Here is a 15,497-nt window from a genome sequence, read left to right on the forward strand (position 1 = left end):
TTGCTTCCTTTTCAAGACTGAATGATACTCCATTAATGGACATAACACAGTTCATCCATTCATCTGTTCACGTCCATGGTTGTTCCCACCTTTTGGCTGTTGTGAATGATGCTGTGAGATCTTGGGCTCTCCAAGGCGAGCCTCAATTTAGCTTGGCTAACTAACTCCTCCCTTTGGTGGAAACTGCCGCAGCAGGCTCAGCAGCTCCTCGGGTGCCCACCTCACCCTTGCCTCACCCTCTGCTCCCCAAGCAGGGGTCATGCCCCCTCATTGGAATGCTTTGTAGCTGCCAGTCTCTGTCCTTGCGACATCTATGGACATTGGCCACAGTGGGCAGGCTTCCGGGCCCCAGGTGTTTCTGGGACCCCACAGAACTTTGACCAAAGGACTCGCTAGTTTGGGCTAGCCTTGTTTAGCTAACACCAACCACCTCTACTTCCATGTTGGTCAGGGTGGGAGTTGGAAAATACCCATGACCCCGTTCAAGTCAAAGTCAGAAGCACTTTGCTCACCCCACTCAGCCCCAGTGCCCTACTGAAGAGCAAGGAGGAAATTTCCAAGACTAGTTTTGCCCCTTAAGGCACAGGCAGCAGTGATTCCCGGGTGTCCTGCCTCAGGCCCTGTAGCCAAAGAGCCTCCTTCAGATATCTGGGTCTCTGAGCCTGGGGAGACGGAAAGCGCACTACAACTCCCAGAGGACCCCGGGCTCGGGGGCGGCCCTCGCCCCCTCCCGGAGAAATTGGGCCCACCAACCGGAGCCCAGAGCCGGGCGGGGGCGGTGCCCGGGCGGGGCGGGGCGGGGCGGGACTGGGCAGCGGGGAGGCGGCAGGCTTGCGGCGCCGCGGGCCAGTTGCGCGGAGAGCGCGGGGTCGGAGAGCCGGTCGTGCCGAGGCCCTTGGGCGGGCGCCGACGGACCTCGCCGGGCCATGGGTAAGCGGCTCCGTGGCCTGTCCTGGGACGGGGCTGGCGGCCCCGTGGAGGGGGGCGAGATTGCCCTGCCAGATCCCTTTCAGGCCCTCGTGGCCGTCGGGGTCGCTAGAAGGGGCGAAGCGGGACTGGGGGGGTGGGGGGGAAGTGGACTCCCAGTCCAAGGCGCCGGCGACCTAGCCGGGCCTGGGGCGCCCGCGCCCTCCGCCCTGCGCGGGAGAGGGAGAGGCTGGGTGTCGGCGCACACTCTTCGAAAAAAGGAAAGACAAAAAGTTTTGGCGGCCAGGGGCTTCCCGGACGTTTATCTCGAAACTCTTTTCGTCGTCTTTTGGCTGAAATTTACCAAGTCCTGTACGGTTTTGTCATCCCACTTCCTGCTGTGGTTTCAATCTCGAGCTGGTCTCAGCTAATTTGTTGTGACAGGCTGTCCGCAGCAGTTTCTCTGCCTCCCAGCCCCCATGTGCCCCCCCTCCCCCGCCCGCCCCGTCACATCCCCGCGGTTCTCAGAACTCGCCGGCGCGGCCGAGAAGAGGCACCGGGGTCCCTGGGCGCGCGCTGGGCGCTTTCCACTGCGGCCGCCGTTTCCTGAAAGTGACTCTGCGCGGGTTTTGAAGAACTTGCTCAATGCACTTTGAAGAATCAACTGTTCCTCTTTCAGTAGAGGGGTGTTCTGATCCTTCGGCGGTTACCGGCTTCCCGCCCCCTACCCTTTCTCTTTCTCTTTTCTCTTCCCTTTTCTCTTTTCCTCTCCGTTCTCTCTTATTCTTGTCCCTGTCCATCTTCTTCTGCCCGCCGGCAGTAGCTTCCTCCTTTGCTGTCGTCTTCTTTCTTGCGTTTTTCTTCTCTTTCCTCCGGTCTCCAGATGGGACAGGGTGGCAGCCCCGGGAGCGATGGGGGCTGAGAGTTGAAGCTCAGGCTGCGAACGTGCGAGGAGAGATGTTTGCCTTCGCGCTCTGACGGAGCTGCGGAGTGGCCGCGTCTCGGTCCTCCCACAGAGTGTCCCGGGGGCGCCCTCAAGCGGGGTTCAAGTCCCCCCAGCCCCAACGACGTTGAGCGGGGGCGGGTGGTGGAGCCTTCCAGGCGCCGGACTGCGAGGGCTCATGGTGCAGGTCTGGGCTCACTGCGCTGGCCAGGCCCAGGGGCCCTTTGTTTGCCGGGTGGTTAGCCAGCTGGGAGGAGTGTGCGGGGCCGAGGGGAGGCCAACAGGTGCTTCTCACCCCCTCCGAAGGACCACTATTGGGGGCGTCAGCATCTCTGCACCCAGATGCCTGCCCCGGCAAAGGAGGAATGGAAGGTAGTGGCTAGAGAGTCTGCTGTCCGCCCCCCACCCCCCCACCGAGTTCCAGACTCCACTGGAACCCTGCGCACCCACCTGGGGCTAGAACTCTGGAGTTGCAGAGGAGAGGTAGAAAGGACCTCAGAGGATCAGGCCCTCTTTCTTTGACATCCAGTCAGAGAAACTGAGGCTTAGAGTGAGGTCTGGAGAGGCAGTTCTCCAATACCTCTCCCCTCCCTCTTGCCTTCTTGTTACATGGTGGTAAACTGACCAGGTACTGCCCACACCCCCTGTTAGGCCCCTGGGGTCTCTGAGTGGGGGGTGGGGGGTGGAAAAGCAATAGGCCAGGGAGTGCCCCAGGCAGGAGTTAGGCAGCCTTCCTGCCATCCTGGCCCTGTCTCTACACTTGGGCCATGTCTTGGACAAGCCACAGAGCCTGGTTTCTCCATAGGTGGAATGGGAACACGAAATATAGTTCATGAGGACATAGGAAACCATCCTTAGGAGGAACTGTTACTATTATCAGCTACTTCCCAGGCCTGGAGAGGCGCGACAGTGAGGAGTCAGCCTAGTCCCGAATAGGGTCTTTAAGGACATACCAGAGCTGGCAAAAGGGGGACAGGCGTTCCAGTGGGGTCAGGAGTTGGTAGTCTTATATTTGGAGCCCTCATGTCCCCTGTCTTTCTGTATTTCTCTCAAGACTGTCATCTTGGCCCCTCTGCTCTCAAACCCTGTTTCCCCCAGGCAGGGGGAAACACTGAGGCAGAGCCGGGCAGAAGCTGTACCCTGTGCCTTCAGGGGTCCTGTGTCCAGCTCAGCTATCCTCAGTGCTGGCTGGAGCACAGCCCTTGGCTGCTCCTCCCTCCCAACACTGCCCACTGGTGAGAGCTCCGCACCGAGACTCCGCCAGGCAGCCGGCTTCTGGGCCATGGAGTGGACGGGCTGCCTCAAAGGCTGTCTTTGTTTTAGCTCCAGCTCAAACTAAGAGAAACTTAAGCCAACAACCTCGGGCGAGGTGGGGCGGTTTCTGCTGGTTGTTATTGAGACGCCTGTTACCATTATTGTCGTAATTGACGCAGTGCTCCCAGTGGGTGACTTTTCATGAAAGGAAGTGTTGCTTCCTTCCCATTACACCAAGGGTGAATGGGGCGGGGCAGGGCAGGCTGAGAGAGAGAGAGAGAGAGAGAGAGAGAGAGAGAGAGAGAGAGAGAGAGAGAGAGAGAGAGAGAGATATGAAGGGGGAGGAGGAAAGTGGGGAGGATGAGAGAGAGAGGAGATATAGATGGTAGGTAGTGGGGTCTGGCACTAGGTCTCTGACAGACTCTATGGCCTTGAACTAGTCCTAGCCCAAGCCCCTCTCTACACCAGGAGCATCTGAGATCAAGTAGCTCATACTGCTCCCCTGCGGCTGTTTACGGAGCACCTGCTCCCAGCCCCACAGTGCTCTGGACAGTGACACACAGAGGGGAGTGAGCAGGACACGCAGACCTCCGATCTCCCCGTGGGGGGGGTGTACACACAGGGGGGAGGTCTGTGTACACAAGCACACACTTGGCTGTTGTTTGTGTGGGAAGCCTTGTTTCCCACTTTGTTCTGTTTAGAACATCAGATGCATGGGGGTCTGGCACACCCACGGTGCGGCCGGGGGAGTGGCAGCCCTGAAGCAGAGGCTGACTTGGTGGAAGGAGCCCCTCTCTGGAGTCAGAGTCCCCCTCGCTCCTTTCCCGCTCCTGCCTGATTTTAGCTTGTCAGTCGAGGCAGACTCTTTACAGCAGATTAGCAGGAGTGGTGAGACGGGAGATTGGGGACCCCCTGCTTCTGTTAAAAACCCTAGATCATAGGGTTGGGAGCCCTGGGACAGATTGCTCTGGTTCTGAATCCCAGCTTTGTCACCAGGAAGCTGCATGACCTCAGGCGAGTTATTGAACCTCGGGGATCCTTCTGTGTTGTATCTGTAAAAAGGGGAGATAGTATCCATTGGGTGGCTAGAGTCAGTGAAGCAATGTCCCAAAATGCCTAGTCCAGGGCCCACCAGGAGCACTGGTTGGAGTTGGTGGAGTGTATATAGTGCGGAGAGAGAAGTAGGGAATCCCTCGAGAACTAGCAGCCTTCAGGAAGCAGTCTCCTTGGACTTAGTGACTTAAACCAACCTCTTCGCTGCTGTGACTTTCGGACCTGGGAGTTTTATTATATGTGCTGCTGAAGCGAGCACTCAGACCTGGGGGTTAAGCTTGACTTCAACACAAGCAATGGAGTTAAACAGAAATCAGGTTCCCAATGCCAGAAGGGCCTTGGGCAATCCCCCTGCCCAGCACTGGGCCACCCCTACTCACTGCCCAGTGAGGCACTGGGTCACCAGGGGCCAGGGGCTCCTATCCTGGCCCAACCAGCAGCCCCCGTCCTCTTTCCAGCAGTGACAGGAGGGAACAGCGGTGGCTGTAGAGCGAAGTTCTACTGTAGGTTACCAAAGCTTTTCTCACGCTATTATCTAGCTGCCCAAAACCTGAGGAATAAGCTTAATGGGAAACACAGGGCCTTTAAGCAGGAATATCTGAGGACAGCAGGGGGAATCCTGAATCTGGGAGACCTGCGGTCCCAAAGATGCCACATCGGAAAGGTGTTACTTCTGTTCAAAGTGATTGCTAAATTTAAGTGCAATTCAACCAAAACTCCAGTGGTTTGTTTTCTTTCTTAAAGGAATGTGATAAAACTATCCTGAATTTCAGAAAAAAAATGATTTAAAAAGACTAATGGTGGGGGACTTGCCCTCTGGATAGTAAGCTGTTTTACAATTAAAAAAGTGTGCACCAGTGTTGGCATGCCACAGTAAATGAAACAGAACAGAGAAGTCCAGAAACAGTTTCAGATGTGTTCCTTCTCAGCCTTTAGGTTACGGGGAGAGTAGCATTTCAGATCGCTAAGGGAAGGGCATCACTCGGTCTGTATTGGGACCACCTAACCGTTGGGGGGAAATAGGATTAGATCCCGATCTCACACCTTATAGATCCCAGATGTGTTCAAAGTAAACATGAAATAATAATCACCATTATTGTCATTATTGCTTCCTGGATGGAAAAAGCCATGTCTGAATGGCAGTTCTTTGGCAAGCAGAGGTTTTCTTCTTGCAGAGTGGATCCATCCCTTTACAATGGGGCATCTGAGGCTTTGTGGTGAGAGAGGGACAGGAACTCAGTGGTTCCTGGCAGCAGCAGTCATTCAGGAGCAAATGGGACTCTCCTGCTTCTGCAGGCTGGATGTGGCTGGGAACCTAGGATTTCTGGTCCCCAAGCCCCTTCCTTCCCCTGCAGAGCTGGGAGAGCAGCCCAGCCCTGGACGGTGGGGGAGCTGGGAGCCTGGCAGGTAGACGGGGGACCCGTCTGTCACTTGTGGCAGGGGTCTCAGACTTAGTTTTCCTAGCAGACCCCTTTTCCAAATGAAGATTAGCAGGAACCCTGGTCTACACATGACTGGGGTAAGGAGGGTATAGGGGAGCCAGGCACAGGACAGAGGGCTTCCCAGAGAAAGAGGGGGCACTCCCTCAGCTAAGGCTATGCAGGTGGAGGCCCAGAAGGCCCTGCCAGGGTAGAGAGCATTGCTAGCTAGCCTGGTTGGGAGAGAAGGGAGGCTGAGTTCATTTGGGGACTCAGCTGGACACAAAGATAAAGAGAGCATTTCCCTTTGTGGCTCTAGGCAAGAGCTCTGGTCCTTTCCTGTCTGGGGTTAAACAGCTCAGATTGGTGACCTCCTTTCCAGGTAACCCGAGTGCCTGACTCCAGGAGGTTTCCCTCAGTGTGGCCCAGCCAGAGCTCACCAACTTGAACCAGGCAGAAGGGACAGAGGTCCTTGGGCCCCGTGGCTCTCAAACAGGTTCGCCCTTTGAGATCCTCAGGGAGCCTTAAACTCTGATGCTCCTCGCAGAACCTTAAATCAGACTGGGGCGGGGGAGTAGGGGAACACATTCATCAGAGTCTCAAAGCGCTCCCTCGTGATTCTAATGGGCCCTGGTCCTACCACCTTAGTCTTCGGTGGTTGAGGGCAGCGACTTGCCAGGGGTCCGGAGCAAGTGTGCAGGCAGGCTCCAGGGAGAAGCCGCAGTAACACCACAGGGAGGGACTCAGGATGGAGAGAGTCCTTTGATGCCGAGAAGCTGGACCAGCAAGAAAGAAGGCAGAGAGGCTGTGAAAACAGGCAGAGGGGGTGGGGGAGCAGGGAGAAGAGCTGGTGGAAGCCGATCCGCCACTGACACGGGAGACTTCACCAATTGGAGGACAGTGAGCAAAGGACTCAAGGTATTCTCTCCCATTTCACAGAAGGGAAGACTGAGGCACAGTCACCCAAGAACGCAGTAGGAAAGGGATCAGCCTGCTGGGCGGGGGTGGAGGGGGTTCAGTTGTTAACACCCTGTTATTTTGGGATATTGATCATGTCTCGATTGATCAGAAGCCAGCCTGAGAGGAAGGCCGATGGTCTTTCTTTTTGACAAGCCTTGGCGTGGGTTTCTCCCCCAGGCTTATTCGGACTCTTCATCAAGGCTCCGCAGATCCTGGTGGTAACGACAGCAGCCACAGTGGTGGCCAGGCCACTTGGCTTGGTGCTCAGAGAGACCTCGTTTTGAGCCCGGGTCTCCTCGGGAGCCAGGCAACTTGGCCTCTCTGGCTTCAGAAGAAGAGAATAGACGTGCAAGAGCCAGGGATCGACACGGCATGAGTGAAGTGTCACCCGTCTGTTCTGGCCACGTGGGTCACACGGGTCTGGGTTTATTGTTAGGAGATTCTCTCTCTAGGACCAGAGGGGACTGTCACAGGTGCCCAGCAGGAGGGATTTCCTGAGTCGGAGCAAACCCAGAGAATGGGACAGCTCACACTAGGCTAACAAAAAGGAAAGGCAGTTAGAAGGAAAGAAAGGGCTTTCCTTTCCTTTCTGGGCTCCTAAGTGCAGGTGCCCTGCGGCCTGTCAGCGGGCCTGAGGCCGGTTCCAGCATTCCAGGGTTTTCTGGAAGTTTCTGCAGCTATCAGCTCATGGCTGCCCTTAGTAACATCCAGCCCCACCCCGGTGCAAGTTGTTATGAGACTCGCACCCGCTCCGTGAAACCTGGCACCCACTGTGCGGGGTGAGGGGTGCTCACTGAACCTTCAGAAAGTCTGACATGTGGTGGGCAGTGGGTCCCGGTGGCTGCAAATCGCCACAAGGGTCACGAGAAGCAGGAGCGCTGTGCCTGGCTGGGGGCTGAGGAAGGCTGCCCAGAGGAAGTGGCTTGTTGGGTGAGACCTGGAGGGTTACCAGACCCTTGCAGGTGAGAGGAGCAAGTGTCCTAATTAGGGGCACTTAGGACTCTGCAGGTGTGTGTGAAAAGGTCCGATGTTTCATAAGCAGGAGCTTCTAGTCTTCTGATTCCTCCTGGAGGATCCAGCACCCGCTGTGGTGCTTCTGGACTCCCGAATGTGGGAGCCTCAGCAACTTCCCAGTTCGCCCAAGGGGCTGTGGAAACTCTGCCTGAATGTGGGGCAGCTTTTGAGACAGGATTTCCCTGAGTGCCGCAGCCCCAACCTTACCCTCCTCTGACTTGCCTCCGGGGTCTTTCCTTCAAAGGTATGGGGGGCTGGCTGGAACAGAGGAGGGAACAGCCACAGGCGTGGGGCCCAGTTGGGGGTAAGCCCTGCAGAGAGGAGGGAGAGCAACGTGGGCCACCAGGGTGACCCCGTAGGTGCGTGCGGAGAGCCAGCCTGCGTGCAGTCAGGGCCCGGGGGGCAGAGGACACATGGCTTCCCACCTGCCGAGTTCGGTGGGGGTGGGAGGACCTGCCGTCTCTCCTGGAGGACCGCTCCTCACTGCCTGCTCTTCAGCCTCTGCCTCAAGTGCTCTCTCCCCCTCCCCCTCTGCTTGTCTCCTTGCAGCACCTCCTATCAAAGGGAAAAAGAAACAGTCAGAGGAGGGTGAATCCCTTGACCCATCTGTGTCCCCTCAACCCCATGGTGAGCAGAGCAGGAGCCAGAGCCCCGTCCATCTGGAGGTGAGTTGGGGGGGTGACCCCTGGGGAGTCTCTTCCCTGCCCTCTCCCTCCCCTGTGCACAGCCTCCCAGGTGAACCTGGGGACTCCCCAGGCTCTCAGGAGGTTGTATTCCCAACCCTTCAGCCGGCAGAGCCAGGAGCAGGGCCCAGCCCTGCGGTTTCCAGCCTCCATCAGGAGCTGTGGGAGCTGGGAGCCAGGGACACTGGACCCGCCTGTCACCTGTGGCAGGGGTTTCACTTAGTTGTCCTGGCAGAACTCTCTTAGCAAGTGATGTGCCCAGAACCCTGATGAATAAAGCAGATAAAAGCACTGTTTTAGGACAAACCACATGTACACCCATGCCTCCTCCAAGTTCACAGCGTGGAGATCAAAGTCACTCAGTGAGACCACTGAGGCTGTTTTGGTGAGTGTGGTCTGAGAGGGAGCCGCGGGGGACGTTGTGGAGCGCTGGCCTCAGCACCCACTCCTTCGGGCCGTTTGCTCTGGTGGCACAGTCTGGAGTGAAAATCCTGGTCCATATGGAAGAGTAGTTGGACACGGTAACAGCTCTCAACAGCTTGCGTGGAAGAGCGGATTCACGGGAAGAGTGGCCGCGAGAGGGCCTTCCTTCTGAGGCCTGCACCAGACCAGCCCTTGGGGTCCCCAGTACGTTACAGTTTCTTAGGTGATGCGTGAGTTCGTGAGCTGTTTGTTATCAGGGGTCAGAAACACTGCCGTGGTGCTTGAGTATCTTGGGCACGCACAGCTCTCTGGACTGTTTCCCGCCCAGATGATTTACCTGCTTCTGGTGTTTGGGGCGTCCCCATCCAGGACCTGGGAGCTGTCTGTTCTCCAAGCCCCGAACCCAAGCTCAACCGTACCCTTCTGCCCTGAGCCACCAACAAGTGAAAAGCCTCAGCAGAAATTGTCCCTCTGGAAGCAGAAACCGAAAGTCTGGTGCACCTGACAGAGGGCCGTCAGGAACCCAGGACAGGGCTTCGCCAGCAGACCAGCAGCTCAGAGAGGCAGGCCGCCACAGCAAAGGCTCAGTGGACACAGGACCCTGCAGTGCCAGAAAACACCAGGCACTTCATTCCTCTGGCTTTGACCATAGGGGTCCCCAGGAGCCTGCCACCAGGAGCTCACAGTCTGGTAGAGGAGCCGAGATGCAAACAGAACAAATCTAGAGCACGACAGAGAAGTGGTCTGTGCCTAGAGAGCCTGGAAAAGCTGCAGGGCTGCTCCTGTGGCCGTCTCTGGAGCCAGGCCCCTGTGGACTGTGACCCGGGGTCCTGGGCACTAACAGCTGACAGATGCACCTTTCTGATGCTAGAAACAGGCGCTCTAGCCGCTGCTTCCTCCTGCAGGAGCCTGGGTTGGGGGCCACACCACTCCTTCCTCCCCAGCAGCCGGTGGTTCCGCCTGTCCCCAGCCACCCACCAACTGGGGGCTCATCCCAATGCCTCCTGTTCTTTCCAGGACTCCCCCGAGGCAGGCGGGGAGCGGGAGGAGGACCAGGAGCGGGAGGAGGAGCAGGCCTTCCTGGTCAGCCTCTACAAGTTCATGAAGGAGCGACACACGCCCATCGAGAGGGTGCCCCATCTCGGCTTCAAGCAGAGTGCGTCCCTGGGGTGCAGGCAGGGAGGGGGAGCCCGGTAGGGGATCCCATCCAGGCAGGGTGTCGGGCAGGCACCCCCACTCTGGGCAGCCCTGGGTGATGCCAGCCCACAGGGGTCGCACACAGAAAGGGCGCCCCCCTCCAGGAGCAGGGCTGCAGCGGGTGGGGCCGGATTTCTGTCCTCACCGGACACCGGGCCCCCAGCACTCAGGGCCTGGCCAGCCATCCATTGCATTGACCCTGTCTGGGCGTGTGCTGGTTCTGTGCCCACCTGACAGGTCCAGGGGAATGGGCCGCTGGCTACCCCTTCCTCCCATGGAGACTGATGGGGCCCTGCCCTCTCTCTTCTCCAGTTAACCTGTGGAAAATCTACAAAGCAGTGGAGAAGCTGGGGGCCTATGAGATGGTAAGGAGGGTACCTCTGAGTCCTCAGCATGTGGCATCCTGCACCCTGTCCCCCCTGGACCCTGTGGGGACCCGAGGAGGAAGAGCCTGGTCTGGGGACAGAGCTGTCCTCACGGCCAGATAGGAGGAAGAGGCAGGGCCCCAAACCCTGCCCCTTCCGCAGCTGTCCCGCATGCTGTGGGGAAGAGGGCCTACCTTGTCTTGGTACTTTGCTGCTCAAAGCAAGTTTTCCTGTCTTCCCATCTGTTCTGTCTTCCTCGTGCAAGCTCCCACCCGCCCCCCGCCCCCCCACCCCGCCCCCAGTGCCGGGAAAGCTGCTTGGCTGGCAGTCAGATGGCGGGCCCTAGGGGGCAGAACTGGCTAGCGGCCAGGGGAGCCCCACCACCCCACCGCCGCTGCTGGAGAAGCAGCTGCAAAACTGCAGTCCTTGCCCCCATCCCTGCCAAGCGGGGGTCTGGAGCTGCCAGGACGTCCCACTGCCAGGGGAGTGTGTGCCGGTCGTGGCCTCATGTGGTGCCCTTGCAGGTGACGGGCCGCCGCCTCTGGAAGAACGTGTACGACGAGCTGGGGGGCAGCCCGGGCAGCACGAGCGCGGCCACGTGCACACGCCGCCACTACGAGAGGTACGGCTGGCTGGAGACCCCGGCGGTGACCTTGGCTGGCACCATGGAGCGGGGCACAGCTGCGGCAGGGCGAGGAGTGGGGTGTGGTGTGGACACACCACGGACCGCCTGAGCAGTGTGCGCTGTGCTCATCCCAGCCCAGATGAGGAAGAGCATGGGCCCCAGGGGCGGGCAGGAGTGTTGACGGTGCGGGGAAGCCAGGGGGCCTAGACAGTGGGGCGGTGTGGCATGGGCCGGCCTCCTGGTGGACACGCTGTCCTTCTCAGGCTGGTGCTCCCATATGTGCGGCATCTGAAGGGGGAGGACGACAAGCCGCTGCCCCCTTCCAAGCCCAGGAAGCAGTACAAGATGGCCAAGGAGCCCCGGGGCGATGACGGGGCCCCTGAGAAGCTGAAGAAGGCCAAGGAGGAGAAACGGTTGGACCAGGTAAGCTCTGAGCCTGCCTCGGGCCACCAGCGGACCCTGGGCCTCACCATCCCTGCCCACACCATGGCTGCAGAGCTCCCTCCCCAGGAAACCCAGAACCTGCTCTGAAGGCAGATCTGTGGGGGGCCATGTCCGGTCTGAACTCCAGTCTGCACCTCGGTCACCAGGCCCTGTGTCCTGATATCAGGCTCTGTCTGTTCAGAGGACAAAATACCTTTGGGAAACTTCTCACAAAGGTGCTGGAAGGGCGAACAGAGGCTCTTGGGTATGCCCCTAGCTGCCATGGGGTCCCCAGGTCACGATACTTGGCCTCACACCTAACCCTGAGACATGGCCTTTTCTCCTTCTAGATGGTGCCTGGAAAGACAAAAACCGATGCCGCCCCTGACCTGGCACAGCTTCCTAGCCAGGAACCCCCCAGGGAGGGCCCAGAACAGCCAGGCCCAGCCCTGGGGCCCTCTTTACCATTCACGGGTGCCAGCGGCTGCCCTGAGGCCTACAAGCGGCTCCTGTCCAGCTTCTACTGCAAAGGAACACATGGCATCATGTCACCACTGGCCAAAAAGAAACTCCTGGCCCAGGTGAGCAAGGCAGAGGCCTTGCAGTGCCAGGAGGAGGGCTGTCGCCATGGGGCCGGCAGCCCTAACAGGGACCCCCAGGCCTCCGCAGCTGGTCTCCTCTCGGAAAGCCCACAGCGCCCAGGAAAGCCAGCTGAGAACTCCAGGCACCGGCTGAGCCCTCAGGAGGGATTACAGGCCCCTGGTGGCAGCCTCAGGGAGGAGGCTCCGGCAGGTCCCCACCTGCCAGCCCCCGTCTTCACTGGCTGTTTCCATGCGTACCCCACTGAGGTGCTGAAGCCTGTCAGCCAGCACCCTCGGGACTTCTTCCCCAGTTTTAAAGATGGGGTCCTCTTGGGGCCTCCTGGCAAAGAGGAGGGCCTGGCGGTCAAGGAGTCCCAGCTGGTGTGGGGCGGGGACGCCAACCGCCCATCTGCATTCCAGAAAGGCAGCTCTAGGAAGGGCAGCCCCTACCCCAAGCCCAAAGCCTGCTGGGTGTCCCCCATGGCTAAGGTACCTGCTGAGAGCCCTGCTCCCCTCTCTGCCTTCCCTAGCAGCACCAGCCTGAGCAACAAGCGTAGCCTGGAAGAAGAGGGGTTTGCCCCTGGTGGCAAAAAACTGCGGGCCGTGTCTCCCTTTCTTAAGGAGATGGATGCCAAGGAGTGTGGGGCCAAATCCGTGGGGTCTGGCTTGGCTGTATCCTGCCTGCTGGGCCCCAGCCTGGGGCCTGCCCTTCCTGAGGCCTATAGGGGCAGCATGCTGCGTTGCCCGCTGAACTTTGCCAGCACCCCGGACCACTTAAAGGGCCAGGCCACACTCCCCTTCAGCCCCTTGGTCATCCCTGCCTTTCCGGCCCACTTCCTGACCACGACAGCGCCCTCACCCATGGCCACGGGTCTGATGCACTTTCCCCCAGCGTCCTTCGACAGCGCCTTCCGCCACAGACTTTGCCCGGCCTCGTCTGCATGGCACGTGCCTCCTGCCACAACCTACGCGGCACCCCACTTCTTCCATCTCAACACCAAGCTTTAAGTCGGAGGCCGCAGTGCTGCACTGTGCTGTGCAGGGTCTGAAGGGGCCTGAGCCAGGGAGGCACTGCCCGGGGTCTGGGCTGGAGCCTAGTCCCCGGGAGAGCTGGGCTGTGCCCAATGCAGGAACGCATCCCTGTCTAGGGAGCCCGGCACCAAAGGGGAGGCCGTGGGAACCCCGGGTTTGTCTCAAGGAAGCAGCCCGAGCATGGGGTCCCGGTTGTTGGACGGGACTTGGGAGAAGACGGTGCCCAGCTGGCCGCTCCCGGTGAGGTCCCCAGAGTGGAAGCCAGGAAGGTGCTGCAGGGCTGAGGAGGGGGGAGCAGCTTGAGGTATCCAGGCTGCCATGGAAAAGCCAATAAAAGACCAGCGTGAATCTACCCGGTCTGAGGTGTGCATGGTGCCGCCCTTCCCAGGGGCAGGGGGGCTGGGGCCCGCTCATGGCTGGGGGAGCCGAGAGAGAGACCTTCTAGCATCCACTCGGGTCTGAAATGCTCCCACCCGCAGGACCCAAAGCAGAACTCAGCCTCCTGTTCACACTTCAGCAGGCGGTGATGTTTGTCCTGTGCCTTCTATCCGCTTTCCCAGGAGTCTCCGGACAGCCGCCTGTTATCTGCCTCATTGTAGGTGGGGATCTAAGTTCAGAGAGGGCTGGCCACTTGCCTCATTCCTTCAGCAGGGAAGCGACAGAACAGAGTTAGGCGCTTGGGTGTGACTTCACTAGTCCGAGCTAAGCCACAGGACCCCGAACAGAACAGTAGGATGAGTCCCACAGCTGTTAGTCCCCCGGGGACCAAGGGTGTGAGCAGGGAACCTGAACTGGTCTTGGTGATGGACTCATAGGACTTATCAAATCCTCCCAAAGCCCCCATCCCACTCCCCATCTCCTGCTGCACAGGGATGGACCAGGAGGTTCCCAACATGGGGAGGTGGGTGGTGGGAGGGGGCGGGCAGGCACCCAGAGGGAAAGGGGAGTGAAGTGGTCAGGCTCTCAGGTTCTCAGCCATAGTTGCTGTGGGGGTTCAAACCCTGAAGCCTAATACCCTCCTTCCTAAAGGCTGTGTGTGGGGACCAGTGGGCCCCCCATCTGTCTCAGTAGGAGGGAGGGTGGGAGGGCCCCTTTCCAAGGCTTTCCTCCCCTCCCCAGGCTGCCTGTTCTCAGAAGCCAGGGACAGTAGCCTGCCGAGCTCACACATGTTACTGCAAAGGCAGTACTGGTCTTGGACCCAGTGGCAGGGGAGTAGGAGTAGGTGTGGGGTCAGGCCCCCAGCTGACAGCCTCAGACTGGTCAATGGTGGCCTCTGACATCCACCACTGGAACTTGCTTTCCTTCTGGGATACTCAGGGGCTCAGGCCATGGGAGGGAAAATCTATGTGATGACACCCCCAGCACCCCCGCCCTGCACACTTAGTTAACAGATGAGTAGGCTGAGGCCAGGGATGGGCTCTGTTTGCCCAGTGCCACCACTGAGTAGGACAGAACCTGGCCCAGGGCACACACAACATACCTAGCACCAGGAGGTGAGCTATCCAGCCCACCGGTCCCATCCAGCCTCCTCTTGCCTCCAGCCTCCAATTCTGGAAGCTGCCTGTGGAGGGGGAGCTCAGATGGGCACAGGCCAGAGAGCTGCCCTTCAAGTGGGGACCAGGGATGGAGTAGTCGGACGGTGGCAGTCACCGTTCTTGGCTCTGTGGGGGGCCTCTCAATTCCCCACCTTTCTCCTGGGCAATGTCAGATACCAGCCTGAGTAGCTACCCGACCTCCAGTCCTAAGCCCCTGGTTCCCACATGCACCCGCACGCTGCCCATCTCTCCAGGTTTCTGGAGTGGTAGACAGTTGGGGTGGGAGGGCTGAATTTCCCTGTGACTCTCTCTGCAAATGCCTTGCGCACCCGAGCTGCCAGGAAGGGGGTCAGATTCCCCTAGGGAAGGGGGAGGCAAGGGCTGCTTGTTGTGTGCAGGGTCCTGCCTGAGAAGCGGCAGGGTCGCTGGGGGCCCTTCCATCCACAAAGCCACAGCAGCGGCCTCACTCTGGCACAGAGGTGGGAGGTGTGTGCCTGGCAGCCGAACGTGGGCACAGAAGGTTCAGCGCTGTGGTGGTGGTGCCCTCTGGTGGTTGCTCTGGGGACTACGCCTTTCCTTGAGAGGCGGCCACCGCCTGAGGTTGTGGGGCTGTGGCATTTAAGCTGTTGAGCGTGGCAGGGAGGGCTTGCTTTGGCTGCGTGTGTACCAAAATCGGAAAGAAGGCGGCAGTGGGTGGAGGCGACTCTGGAAGGGACATCCCCACAATCCCCACCCCTTTGCTTTCTGACCGTTCAAGTAGAAGGCCATGTGTCAGTCACTTGACACACCGAGCTACTGTTCTAGCAGGTTCCAGGCACTGTGTCAGGTGTTGGGAGGCACACCTGAACCCCCAGTGGACAGAACATCCAAGCCCCTGTCTTCATGTTGTTGACTTTCTACGGCGGGAAGAGAATAACTAAAATATGGAGGAGTTCAGCACGGAGGAGGTAGGCAAACAGGGCTGGGAGTGGAGTGTACAATTTGTTTTTGTGGCAAAATATAGCATAACCTTTACCATTTTCACCATTTTTAGGGGTACAACTCAGGGGCACTGACTGCGTTCATGGGGTCGGGCTGCCGTCACC

At 59.1% G+C, this 15,497-nt stretch overlaps 1 protein-coding gene across 3 annotated transcripts; it reads left to right on the forward strand.

Annotated features, from left to right (window-relative positions):
- Window positions 1-804: 804 nt before the first annotated feature.
- Window positions 805-13,229, forward strand: ARID5A (AT-rich interaction domain 5A). Of its 3 annotated transcripts, XM_045079172.1 has the most exons (7): window positions 805-930; window positions 8,098-8,213; window positions 9,672-9,810; window positions 10,164-10,216; window positions 10,741-10,838; window positions 11,105-11,264; window positions 11,615-13,229. In XM_045079172.1, exons 1-7 carry the CDS (start codon window positions 927-929, stop codon window positions 12,851-12,853), a joined length of 1,809 nt encoding a protein of 602 aa, XP_044935107.1. In that variant the 5' UTR covers window positions 805-926; the 3' UTR covers window positions 12,854-13,229. The 3 variants fall into 3 exon arrangements, with proteins under 3 accessions (XP_044935107.1, XP_044935106.1, XP_012900455.2); XM_045079171.1 differs by lacking the exon at window positions 9,672-9,810 and having other exon boundaries at window positions 912-930; XM_013045001.2 differs by lacking the exons at window positions 805-930; window positions 9,672-9,810; window positions 10,164-10,216.
- The last annotated feature ends 2,268 nt before the right edge of the window (window positions 13,230-15,497 follow it).

The sequence above is a fragment of the Mustela putorius genome, unplaced genomic scaffold (assembly GCF_011764305.1).
Source record: "Mustela putorius furo isolate JIRA1106 unplaced genomic scaffold, ASM1176430v1.1 tig00000281_pilon_pilon_pilon, whole genome shotgun sequence".
NCBI classification, from domain to species: domain Eukaryota; kingdom Metazoa; phylum Chordata; class Mammalia; order Carnivora; family Mustelidae; genus Mustela; species Mustela putorius.